This window comes from Nicotiana sylvestris, chromosome 1 (assembly GCF_000393655.2).
Source record: "Nicotiana sylvestris chromosome 1, ASM39365v2, whole genome shotgun sequence".
NCBI classification, from domain to species: Eukaryota; Viridiplantae; Streptophyta; class Magnoliopsida; order Solanales; family Solanaceae; genus Nicotiana; species Nicotiana sylvestris.
The window spans coordinates 119,773,635-119,785,962 of NC_091057.1; the positions used below are offsets into that span (position 1 = coordinate 119,773,635).

The 12,328-nt window shown below is 37.5% G+C and overlaps 1 protein-coding gene and 1 non-coding gene across 2 annotated transcripts; both read left to right on the plus strand.

Moving 5' to 3' along the window:
* Positions 1–4,517: 4,517 nt before the first annotated feature.
* On the plus strand, positions 4,518–11,292 carry LOC104225888 (phospholipase D delta-like). The gene is made up of 11 exons (XM_009777770.2): positions 4,518–4,665; positions 5,992–6,973; positions 7,050–7,166; positions 7,384–7,578; positions 7,979–8,242; positions 8,331–8,399; positions 8,513–8,660; positions 9,066–9,214; positions 9,513–9,686; positions 10,432–10,629; positions 10,756–11,292. Exons 2-11 carry the CDS (start codon positions 6,008–6,010, stop codon positions 11,047–11,049), a joined length of 2,574 nt encoding a protein of 857 aa, XP_009776072.1. The 5' UTR covers positions 4,518–4,665; positions 5,992–6,007; the 3' UTR covers positions 11,050–11,292.
* Positions 11,293–11,825: 533 nt separating this feature from the next.
* Positions 11,826–11,900, plus strand: TRNAR-UCG (transfer RNA arginine (anticodon UCG)). Its single transcript has one exon. It is a non-coding gene; the product is annotated as a tRNA-Arg (tRNA).
* Positions 11,901–12,328: the final 428 nt, after the last annotated feature.

The following is a 12,328-nucleotide window of genomic DNA, read 5'->3' on the forward strand; positions in this document are numbered from 1 at the left end:
TAGGAAAGCTGCGAGAGAGGTATTAGGTTATCAAAGTTACTCTAGTGGTCACAAGGGAGGCTGATGGTGGAACGGAGATGTGCAAGGAAAAATGGAAATCAAGAAAGCAGTGTATCTGGAGCTAGTGGAAAGTGTAGACGAGGAGGAGAAGATGGCGAATAGGGAGCTTTATAAGTTGGCTAAGAAAGAGGCAAAGTTAACAATTACGGCAGCCAAGACTGCACCTTTTAGTCGTTTGTATGAGGAACTTGAGGGATGAGGTGGGGATAAGAGGTTGTTCAGGTTAACCAAGGCGTGAGAAAGAAAGGCCTGTGACTTGGACCAAGTGAAGTGCATCAAGGACGAAGAAGGTAGAGTTTTGATGGATGAAGAACTTATACGTCAGAGATGGCAAACCTACTTCCATAGTCTCTTGAACGAGAAGGGGGACAGGAACATTGTACTAGGTGATTTGGAACTCTTCGCGAGTCGTTGTAACTTTGGGTATTGTAGGCGGATTAGAGTGGATAAAGTTGAGGGGGCTATGCGTAAAATGAGTAGGGGCAAAGCGACCAAGCCAGATGAACTTCCGGTGGAGTTTTAGAAGAGTGCGGGCAAGGTAGGCTTGGAGTGACTCACTAGGTTATTTGATGTCAACATGCCTGAAGAGTGGAGGTGGAACACGATGGTTCCTGTATACATGAACAAGGGTGCTATCCAAAATTGCAATAACTATCGGGGTATCAAGCTGCTTAGTCATACTATGAAAGTCTGGGAGAGAGTGGTAGAGCTAAGGGCGAGGAGAGATGTGTATATTTTCGAGAACCAGTTTGGGTTTATACCGGGGTGTTCGACTACATAAGCCATCCACCTTGTTAGGAGATTGATGGAGCCGTATAGGGAGAGAAAGAAGGATTTGCATATGGTGTTCATCGACTTAGAAAAGGTGTACGATAAAGTTTCGGGGGAGGTTTTGTTTAGATGTTTGAAGGCTAGAGGTGTACATATTGCCTATGTTAGGTTGATTAAGGACATGTATGATGGGGTAAAGACCCGAGTGAGGAAGGTGAGTGGGGACTCGGACCATTTTTCGGTTATGATGGGTTGCATCAGAGGTCGGCACTCAACCCTTTTTTGTTTGCTCTGGTGATGGACGTACTGATGTGCCACATCCAAGCGGAGGAGCTGTGGTGAATACTATTTGCAGATGATATTGTATTGATTGACGAGATGCGAGACGGTGTTAATGTGCAATTAGAGGTATGGAGGCAGACCTTGGAATCTAAATGTTTCAAGTTGAGCAGGACCAAGACAGAATACTTGGAGTGTAAGTTCAGTGGCGAGACTAAGAAGGGGAAGGGGAGGTGAGGTTGGACTCGCAGGTCATCCCTAGGATAGGGAGTTTTAAGTACCTTGGGTCTATTATTCAGGGGGATGGGGAGATTGATGAAGATGTCACACATCATATTGGGGTAGGATGGATGGAATGGAGATTCGCTTCCGGTGTTTTGTGTGACAAGAAGAGCCACCGAAACTTAAGGGTAGTTCTACAGAATGGTGGTCAGACCAATGATGTTGTATGGAGCTGAGTATTGACCAATCAAGATCGCTCATGTCCAGAAGATAAAGGTAGCAGAGATGAGAATGTTGAGATGGATGTGCGGGCACACCAGGTTAGATAAGATCAGAAATAAGGTTATTCGCAACAAGGTGGGTGTGACCCCGATTGAGGACAGGATGCGGGAAGCACAACTTAGGTGGTTTGGTCATGTGAAGAGGAGGAGCACAGACGCTCCGGTGAGGAGGTGTGAGAAGATGACACTGGAGGGCCTACGAAGAGGTAGAGGTAGGCCAAAGAAGAGGTGAGGAGAGGTGATTAGGCAAGACATATCGCAGCTTCATCTGACCGATGACATGACCCTTGATAGGAAGGTATAGAGGTCGAGGATTAGGGTAGTAGAGTAGGTAGTCTAGAGTGTTCATAACAGTAGTATTGACACGCAATCTCACTTTTTATTGGTAGCAGGTTTTTATGACTAGCCGTTGTTTTCTTTCATTGTTGATCATCTTACTGTCTTGTTGTTTCTATCTGCTTTTATATGTCTTTTTGGTATTGTCCCTTCTTATCTATATTTTCATTAATGTGGTGCTTATGCTTTCTTGAGCCGAGGGTCTATTGGAAATAGTCTCTCTATCCTCACAAGGTAGGAGTAAGGTTTGCGTACACACTATCCTCCCCACACCCCACAGTGTGGGATAATATTGGGTATGTTGTTTGTTGTCGTCTTATTCAACGATCATCTTTTTTTTTTTTTTAATTTTTTTTCGGCGAAATACATAAATAGCCTCTCCAAGTTGTCCACAACGGTCAGTTGAACACCTCAACTGAGACCTTTTTCACTTAAACATATCACATGACTAAAAACTGAAGTCAATAAACACCCGACCTCACTAGCCCCGTCGCATGTGTTACACCTCCGGATTCACACGTTTGTAGGTAATTCCAACGGTAATATAACATTTTTTTTTGTGAAATTCCAAAAAGACCCTTAATGAACTCCCTAATTTAAATACCCAAACCCAACCCTAAAAATTTATTTACTTCTGTTGGGAAGAAAAGAACTAGAAATCTGGTTTTGGTTTGTACACAGACACACAAACAGGGACTAGTATCCTTAATGAAATAGAAGAGGTAGAGAGAGAAGAAAAGAAATTTTGCTGCTTTGCTAAAGAGGAAGAAGACATACACGACTGAGTAAATAAATTTTTAGGATTGGATTCGGGTATTTAAATTAGGGAGTTCATTAAGGGTATTTTTGGAATTTCACAAAAAACTGTTATATTACCGTTGGAATTACCTACACACGCGAATCCGGAGGTGTAACACAAGCGACGACTGCTGGTGAGGTTGGGTGTTTATTGAGTTCAGTTTTTAATCACGTGATATGTTTAAGTGAAAAAGGTCTCAGTTAAGATGTTCAACTGACCGTTATGGACAACTTGGAGGGGTTATTTATGTATTTTGCCTTTATTTTTATGGCGTATAGTGATAAGTTATATAACATATTGCATATTGGAACGTGTAATCCATACAAATCAGTAAAGTACCAAAATATATATATATTTTGGTACCAAAATATATATATATATATATATATATATATATATATATATATATATATATATATATATATATATATAATACTATCCCTGAAGGGATACAAAAGTATCATCAACAAACGTTAACCAATATATTGCTGGGTTTGTAACCCATTTTAAGAATTATATAAAACAGTATTCACCAATTACACTCTAAATCAAAATGCCATCTACCAATAAAATGGGTGAGTCGTATCATGCCGGGGCATACACTTATTTTAAAATTGAATTAATAGTATCACATGTATTTTCTTTAAAAGTTTTTTCGTATTATTTTTCTTCTTTTCAAGATTAGGAGATCACAATTTTTAAGTAAGTGACCTGATTATGTGAAAATTGCTTACATGTGTATTCGTATTAAACTCCTTTTAGTAGAGCTGTTAATATAGGCGGGGCCGGACTAGCGCAACTTAGTTCACGTGGGCTTTAGTAATTAACGGGCTGGGTTGAGCTAGCCTACCATTTTGATGGGCCTTATAATGATCAGCCCACCCCAACCCTATGTAGGTTGCGGGCCCCGCGAGCCAGCCTATCATTTTTTAAAATATAAATTTTATATTCTTTCTTTAAGTTCTAACATAAAAAAAGATAACTATTTCAAAGTTAAAAAAATCTTATTGGAAAATTTTCACAAAACTTAATAACTTTTTATATTGTTCCAATATATCACAATAAACACTAAAAAGTAAAAGATAAGACTATATTTCATTCACTAAAAAGTCAAAACTCAAAACAAACTATTCAAGAGAACGTCCATGACGCTTATGAGATATCCAACACATCATCTTTATCAAACACATTTGAGTCCGCTTGTGAGAAGGTTGCCGTAACATCTTCATTTTCATCTACATTTACAATTCGTATGTAATATTAATAAGTTAAATATTAAGAATATTAAAATTTTAAAACTAATTAACATTTTAAGACTTTGATCTTTTGATATGATGAGCTTAATAAACTTTAAGCTTGAGATACTCTTCTTGTTATATTTTGTGTCATATACTTTTTATATTTTGTATATTTTAAATACGTATTTTTATTAGGCTCACGGGCCGGCCCAGCCCAGCCTCAGTCAAGGCTCACGGGCCAAGGGCTTACTCGGGCCGGGCTTAAAAATCTTGTTCATATGGGCTCCAAAAATTCTAGCGCAACCCTGTTAAATCACGGACTGGGCTGCGCTGACCCAACTGGCCAAACGCATATTGATGGCTCTACCTTTTAGAACATGCCTAATTATTTTCTTTTTTCACCCGAAAAAAAAAAAAAACTTTAGGCAGATCCGCTAGTAAATAATTCGTGGCAAATTACCCGCCAATTCCGGTGTCAGACAGTTAAATTTTTCCTTTCCGAAAGCACTATGACAAACTACCAACATTCAATCACTTATTGGCCACTATTTTCTCTCTGGTCACTCCATTCTATCTCCAGGTAAAATAATGCATGAAAACACAAAACTCAAACACCCCTGGGGTAAAATGTGAATCTGCATTATGATCTTATATCCAGAGGCGGATCTAGGCTGATTATGTAAGTTCAACTAAACATATTACTTTTTATTCGAGCTAGTACTCATGCAAAAAGAACACAGGTAAAAGTTATATATATAATAAGATCATACTCTTTCTGAATTAAATCCTTGATTCGACTCTGTATATACGGCGTGTGTTGGAATATACATGCAGCTACTGTTGCATGTGTGCATATACGAGTTTTTCATAAGATTTCTTTTCATTATTTTCTTATCAGGAGACATTTTTTTGTGTTTAATTTGATAGTTTTTGGGGTTATTTGTTGGCTTGTTGCATCTCTTTAAGTTTCAACATGGAAACCGATCAACTCGACTTTCTTTTTGTTATGATCATATAAGTGCCAACACTTTCTAATCTGATCAAGATTGCTTCATTTTGGAGCTGATCTTAATCTTAATCTTTACTATTAATTGGTTATTCTGTAAAATGTGCTTATTCTTTATTTAGTGATTATCCTGGTATTTGGTTATATTTCGAGCTACACTGACAGCTGAGGTTATGAAGGTTTGAGTTGGAGTTAGTGCTATCGAGTATAGAAAATTGAAGGCCTACATCAGGAGCAGATGAAATTTGATTTCTATAATTCATATACATAATTGAATTTCTTGTTATATTTGGCTAACTAACGTCATAATAATAGGGAAACTACTATTCAGTGAGGGGCTGAATTTTGCACAGGTTTTTGTTAGCAGACTAGTAAAGAAGGAATTAGCAGAAAACCACAAGATATAACATTATAATTAGTTAATTCAATTTGTTTATCGGTGAAGACATAACGCCATATAATCTGGGATTCGTATTTGGTTTGTAATAATCTGATTTCTAACATGGATAGTTGCAGTTAGCATCAACTTCAGTCATAGGTTTCTTAGTGCACATTCTTCTTGAATTTTAAAGATGTCAAAAAATTAAAGCTAATCTATATATTATCAAATATGGTCCTCAACGATTCAATTACTAGATCACTTGACCTATATGAAATGCTTTTGTATAATGTAATAAGGCTTCCTCAAAGTTAGAGTAGCATGTTCATTGGAAATGTTACAACATAATGAATTAATGGTTATAATTTGTTTCTTGTTCTCACTGTTCTTTTCCATTACGCTACTGGACATTTTTCCAGCCATTCAAAGAAAAATGTGTATCTGATATAGCAACAACGAATATAAATCCAGGCCTTTTCAGGTGGTAGAAACCGAATTAATGATTCCTTACAAGTTGTCATTTTGGCAATTCAATGTATAACAGAGGCTAATATTAGACTTCACTTATAGTAGATTGCAGTTGATGTGCTTTTCTCATTGTTCTTTTAATATTTGTACAGCTACAAAGGAAGGAAAATGATACATTCAGTTGGTAATTGGCTGGAAAGGCAGACAAGTGCCCCTGTGGCTGGAGTACCTGGTATGCCGTTAAAAGCTACTGAGAACATTCAAGACATTTCTGGAAGTCCAGTACTTCTACACGGAGAATTAGACTTGTGGATTATAGAAGCAAGGTCACTTCCGAACTTAGATGCTAAATGTCTTCCCATGTTCTCTTGGAAAAGCAAGGACAACAACAACGCGGCAGGATTAATAGATACGAGTGACCCGTATGTTTCTGTGTGTCTAGCTGGAGCAAGTATAGCTCGAACAGCGGTTATTCCAAATGATGAAAATCCGACATGGAATGAGCATCTATGCGTACCAGTTGCTCACGCGGTAGACAAAGTAGAGTTTATAGTCAAGGATAATGATAGAGTAGGTGCTGAACTTATAGGAATAGTGGAGATATCTGCTAATAAAATTGCTGAAGGTGATGAAATAAATGGTTGGTTTCCTATTCGAGGATCTTCTGGGAATCCCTTGGACACGGGTGCTCAACTGCATCTGTCGATCCAATATAGGCCGACAGCAGAGAACCCTATGTATAGAAATGGTGTTGGTAACGAGGCTGATCAAAAGGGAGTTCCGCATACTTATTTTCCTCTACGAAAAGGAGGAAGTGTTACGCTTTATCAAGATGCTCATGTGCCTGATGAAACATTTCCTGACATTTTGCTAGATAATGAGAAGGTTTTTAAACGTAATAAATGTTGGGAAGACATATGTCATGCCATATTGGAGGCACAACATCTGATATATATTGTTGGTTGGTCTGTGTATCATCCGGTTCGACTCATAAGAGAACCTACAAGGCCAGTTCCTTCTGCTGGCTGGCTAGAGCTAGGGGAACTGCTAAAGTATAAGTCGCAAGAAGGAGTTCGTGTCATTTTGCTCATTTGGGATGACAAAACTTCAAATGATGATTTATTGCTCAAGACGGTAATATTACTGCTGTAATTGCTATAAGTAGTCAGTTAATGATTTGATGATATAGTTGTTATCAATTTGATTGCAGGAAGGTGTAATGCAGACTCATGATGAAGAGACCAGAAAGTACTTTAAACACTCGAGTGTCCACTGTGTTCTTTGTCCTCGTTCCGCTAGCAGTAAGCTTAGCATTTTCAAGCAACAGGTACCTTTTTTTTTATTCTGTTTGAATAGATGGCAAGATGAATACTTATGTCCATGATTTCTGTAAGAAAAAAAATTCTTGTATGTTGAACAAAGATATAAGTTTAAGCTTTTTATTTATTGCTATACTGATGTTCTTTGTTTACATGCAACTGCTTGGGAATCATCATATATCGTTATTGTTTTCTTCTTGATCAAATGAAAATCTTGTACTGCAGGTTGTTGGAAATATTTTCACACATCATCAGAAATGTGTGATTGTTGACACACAGGCAGCTGACAATGATCGAAAAATTACTGCTTTTATTGGAGGCCTAGATTTATGTGACGGCCGATATGATACTCCTGAACACAGACTATTTAGTGATCTTGATACTGTCTTTGAAAATGATGTTCACAATCCCACATTCACAGTAAGCTCTTGTCTTGCATCTCGTTGAATCTTTCCGACTAAGGTTTTTATTTGAGGAACCAAAAGCCTCTAAAAGTTTGAAAGTATATATGACATATACCGTGTTTATGGATTATCCAAACTACTTAACAGCTCAGGTTACAATTTTTCATGTTAATTATGAGGTTAATAGGTGAAAATGAACATTGCTATTACCGTTGTCAAAGGTATAGTGGCTGAGATAATGAATCTTAAGTTCACAATGCTACTAAGTTTCCCATGTGGGCACAAAGTTTGTAGAGTAATTGTTACATCTTTCCCATGAATGTTGACTGGATCTTTTCATTCATGGGTATTATTAATGCCTGTTAATATATAATGTATCATTAGTATTGTCTCAAAGACTTATACGATATGTACAGAGTTGCTCAGGTGGGCCAAGAGAACCATGGCATGATTTACACTGCAAGATTGAGGGTCCTGCTGCTTACGATGTTTTAACAAACTTCGAGCAGAGATATAGAAAGGCCATAAAATGGATCAGAATAAAAAAATGCAAACCGGGGTTAGATTCATTACTTAAGTTAGACCGGATTCCATCAATCCACATACCTGCTGATGGACCTGATGGGGACCATGTAGTTCGTGTCACAAGAGAAGAAGATCCAGAAAATTGGCATGTTCAGGTATTAGGCATGCATGTTTCTCCTGTATATGTTGTGGTCTTCTGTTTTCTTAAAATGTTAAAATTTTCAGTATAATCACTTTTTCCAGGTTTTCCGATCAATAGATTCAGGATCTGTGAAAGGGTTTCCAAAGGACGTTAAGGAAGCAGGGGCACAGGTAGCACTAAGTTTATAAAAAGCAGTGTTCTATCTGTAACTGGTTTCAATGTTGTCTCAGAAATCAATTCAGCATGTGAAGATGAATGTCTAATTTTGACTGTTCAATTACAGAATCTTGTCAGTGGAAAGAATTTGAGGATAGACCGAAGCATACACCTGGCTTACGTGAAAGCAATTCGATCTGCTCAACACTTCATTTACATAGAGAATCAGTATTTTCTTGGTTCTTCATATTGTTGGCCGTCCTATCGAAATGCAGGTATACAACTGTTCCTATCTCGATTCAAAAGTCGTCCTCAAGTATTCTAGCGATAGTCTCAAGTTTTGCCTAGCAGAAAGCTTGATTGTGTTATAGAGGATTGGATTTCTGGTTGGGATATAGGTGTAATATTTGATGCAACCTTTAATACATATATTCTCTCCAATGCTTCATGATGTTTCCATGGGTGATGCATGGCATTATTTTGGTGTAGGATGGCATTTGCTCCAGATTATTTTACTTTTTTTGGTAAACTTCTTGTATATGGGGGTGTTTTTCCCTTCTTTTGTTGAAACTTATCACTTCATCTAAAAAAAATGATGCAAATGAATGAGCATTTGACAAGAAAATGCGATTTTAATGCTCACTAATGCATAACGTGTGAGTATTATATATAATTAACAGGTGCGAATAACCTTGTCCCTATGGAAATTGCTTTGAAAATTGCCAGCAAAATAGCAGCAAATGAACCTTTTGCTGCATACATTGTGGTTCCAATGTGGCCTGAAGGAATCCCGACCAGTAACGCAGTGCAGGAAATTCTCTTTTGGCAGGTTTGGATTTAGTACTGTGCTTATTTATAGGAGAGGTCTTTATTTTTTAGTTGTAGATGTTGATCCCTACGGAAGTAAGTACGAAGTAACATATCGCATGAGAAGTTTGAGCTCAACTCCAGTGATGAAGGCAAACTCATGTACCCAAATACGGTTAAGACTTACGTAGTCAGCTAAGAGAACCATGATTTTCACTTTTACTCCTGGTTAACTCCAACTAATCTTATCTTGAATTTGTTGTTTCTAGACTAGCTTTTATAAACATCTAATTCTTGGATATGTATTGGGATAATCGCAGGGTCAAACAATGGCTATGATGTACAAAATTGTTGCACAGGCTCTTGAAAATGCAGGCATATCTCAGTTTTTCCATCCTCAGGATTACTTGAACTTCTACTGCCTTGGTAATAGAGAAGCAAAGAAGCGTGGAGGATGTGATGAAGATAATCCAACTCCCCAGGAGCATTCACATGTAAGTTGCATGTTAATTTTCTGGGACTGGGATATTCACTAATGCCCCGATAATGTAGTAGTTTACCTAAAGTGTTATTTGTTGGTTAGCTACATCCTAAATTAGGTTTTGATGTCATTGAAGTAACTGGATTTTATACATGTTGGCACCAATTAAGACTTCGGAACTAGTGATGGTGGTGATGCTCAAACACCAATTGCATATGCAGAGTGAAATTGCTAGTTCTCTTTATATTCTCATTTAAGAAAAAACAACAATAGGACGATAATGAAATGAAGATGAATGAATGGGAGTCATCCGAGGAAGTACTGACGAACTTGTTACTTGTGCTAATTTTGGATAATGCTAGGTTCATCACGACCAAAATCATCGAATTTAGTGGAAATCATACTGCTATTTTTTGGTCACCAGTATGATGCTTAAAAGGGGCAGCTCAGTGCTCTAAGCTCCGGTTATGTGCGGGGTCCTGAGAAGGGCCGGACCACAAGGGTCTATTGTATGCAGCCTCTGCATTTTTGCAGGAGGCTGTTTCCACGGCTCGAACCTCCGACCTCCTGGTCACATGGCAACAACTTTATCATTACGCCAAGGTTCCCCCGATGCTTGTAGAACAATAATTTATGTCAACTGATAACTCTTCACGTTTTTGTAAAGCTTTTCTCATCCATTTCCATTTCTATTGTCAACAATCAAATCCTGACTACACACTAAAATCCTTGTCTTTTCTTCTCTCAAACCTCTGCAGGAATTAGCTCAAAAGTTCCACAGATTTATGATTTATGTACACTCAAAAGGAATGATAGCAGATGATGAATATGTGTTGATGGGTTCTGCAAATATAAACCAAAGATCTTTGAGTGGTTCAAGGGATACAGAAATAGCTATGGGAGCTTATCAACCACATTACACATGGGCCAAAAAGGAGTCTCATCCACATGGCCAGGTTTGGAGTTTGATTCATTCTTTACCTTTATTTGAGTTCAGCACGAGCAAATTTAGGGGCTCGCGGTTGTATAACCTTATAATCTATTGAAATGAGTTTCTTCTTTTTCTTGTTTCTTGCATTCAGGTTTATGGTTATCGGATGTCTCTATGGGCTGAACATCTTGGTGCAGTTGAAGATGTGTTCATGGATCCACAGACTATCGAATGTGTTAGACGTGTTAACGTGATAGCTAGACGCAACTGGCAAGCATTTGTAGCAGATGAATATCAGCCGATGAAAGGTCATTTGATGCAATATCCAGTTCATGTAAGTAAAAATGGAGAAGTCACAGCACTACCTGGATTTGAGTGTTTCCCTGATGTTGGAGGTAAGATTCTTGGGGCACCAACCACTCTTCCCGACGCTCTTACCACGTAACAATCATATAGTAGCACAACATGAAATGCATTTTTGCATCTGAAGTTCCAAGTACTGAAGCAAATCCAAGGAACATGAATGAAGAGCCAGTGAAGGAAGGGAAACTACTAGTCCAAATTGAAGCTCACTGAACAGTATGCTCCATCTCCTTAAAGATGGAAAAAGTTGTCTAGGCTGGAAAATATTCCATTTTACATAGGATATATATATACTGCATGAATGATATTCTTCTGTTTACAATTTTGACATTCTTTGAACACTCAAAAATATTAACTATCAGCTGAATATAGTAGTAGTAACATTTTTTAAAGTCTCCTGTACAGTATTAATATGCATTATTTGGTTCTCTTTAATGATAAGAATAATAATATGATTGACTTGAAACAATGACAAACTCTATGACAAGTGTAACATGACCATCAGAGTTTTTGAATTCATGTCTTCATATGCAACTATAAGGGAGTCAAAGAACCTTTTGCCTGCAAAAACATTAAGGTTGAAACAAAAGTTGTATATATGTGGACATATAAAAGCGCTATGAGAAAAGGAAAAAAAAAAAACTGTTCTGGAATCAAAACCGGAAACAGCCTCTTTGCATTTTGAAATGCAGGGGTAAGGTCTGTGTACACTCTACCCTCCCATACACCTTATGAGACTACACTTTTTTTTTTTTTTTTTTTTTTGTTGCTGTTTTGGAATAAAAAAAAATAAACCAGTTCATTGTTCAGATGAAATTTGCTACAAATTAAAAATCGTTAAGCTAATAAGCAACCAGGGATCTCATAGCGCAGTGGATTAGCGCGTCTGACTTCGGATCAGAAGGTCGTGGGTTCGACTCCCACTCGGCTACTCAATTTTGTACTTTGTGTCAAGAAAAAATCGAAAGGAAATCAAAATAATTGGTTTGTCCTCTTTTTCACGAAAATCGAACCATAAGCACCACTAGACTCGATAAATCAATCTGTAGTCTCACTGTCTCACGTAGGATACAGACTTTTAACTATAGCTCTCCTATTTCAATCTACAACATTGTGCTTCAGACCATCCCAAACATGACAACTTTGGTTTTGTATCCTTTGATGAACTTCGCCTATCCAACAATTATTTCCTACGACTAAGAAATTATTATCAACAATTCATGAACCTTTTTTTCCGCAACCAACTAACCGTTGCTATACATATACGTATACAAAAGATATATGCTGAGTTTGTGAATCATCAAATTTTTATCGCATAAATTGACAATAAAATTCAATTGTTTTGCTTATGATAGGTGTTA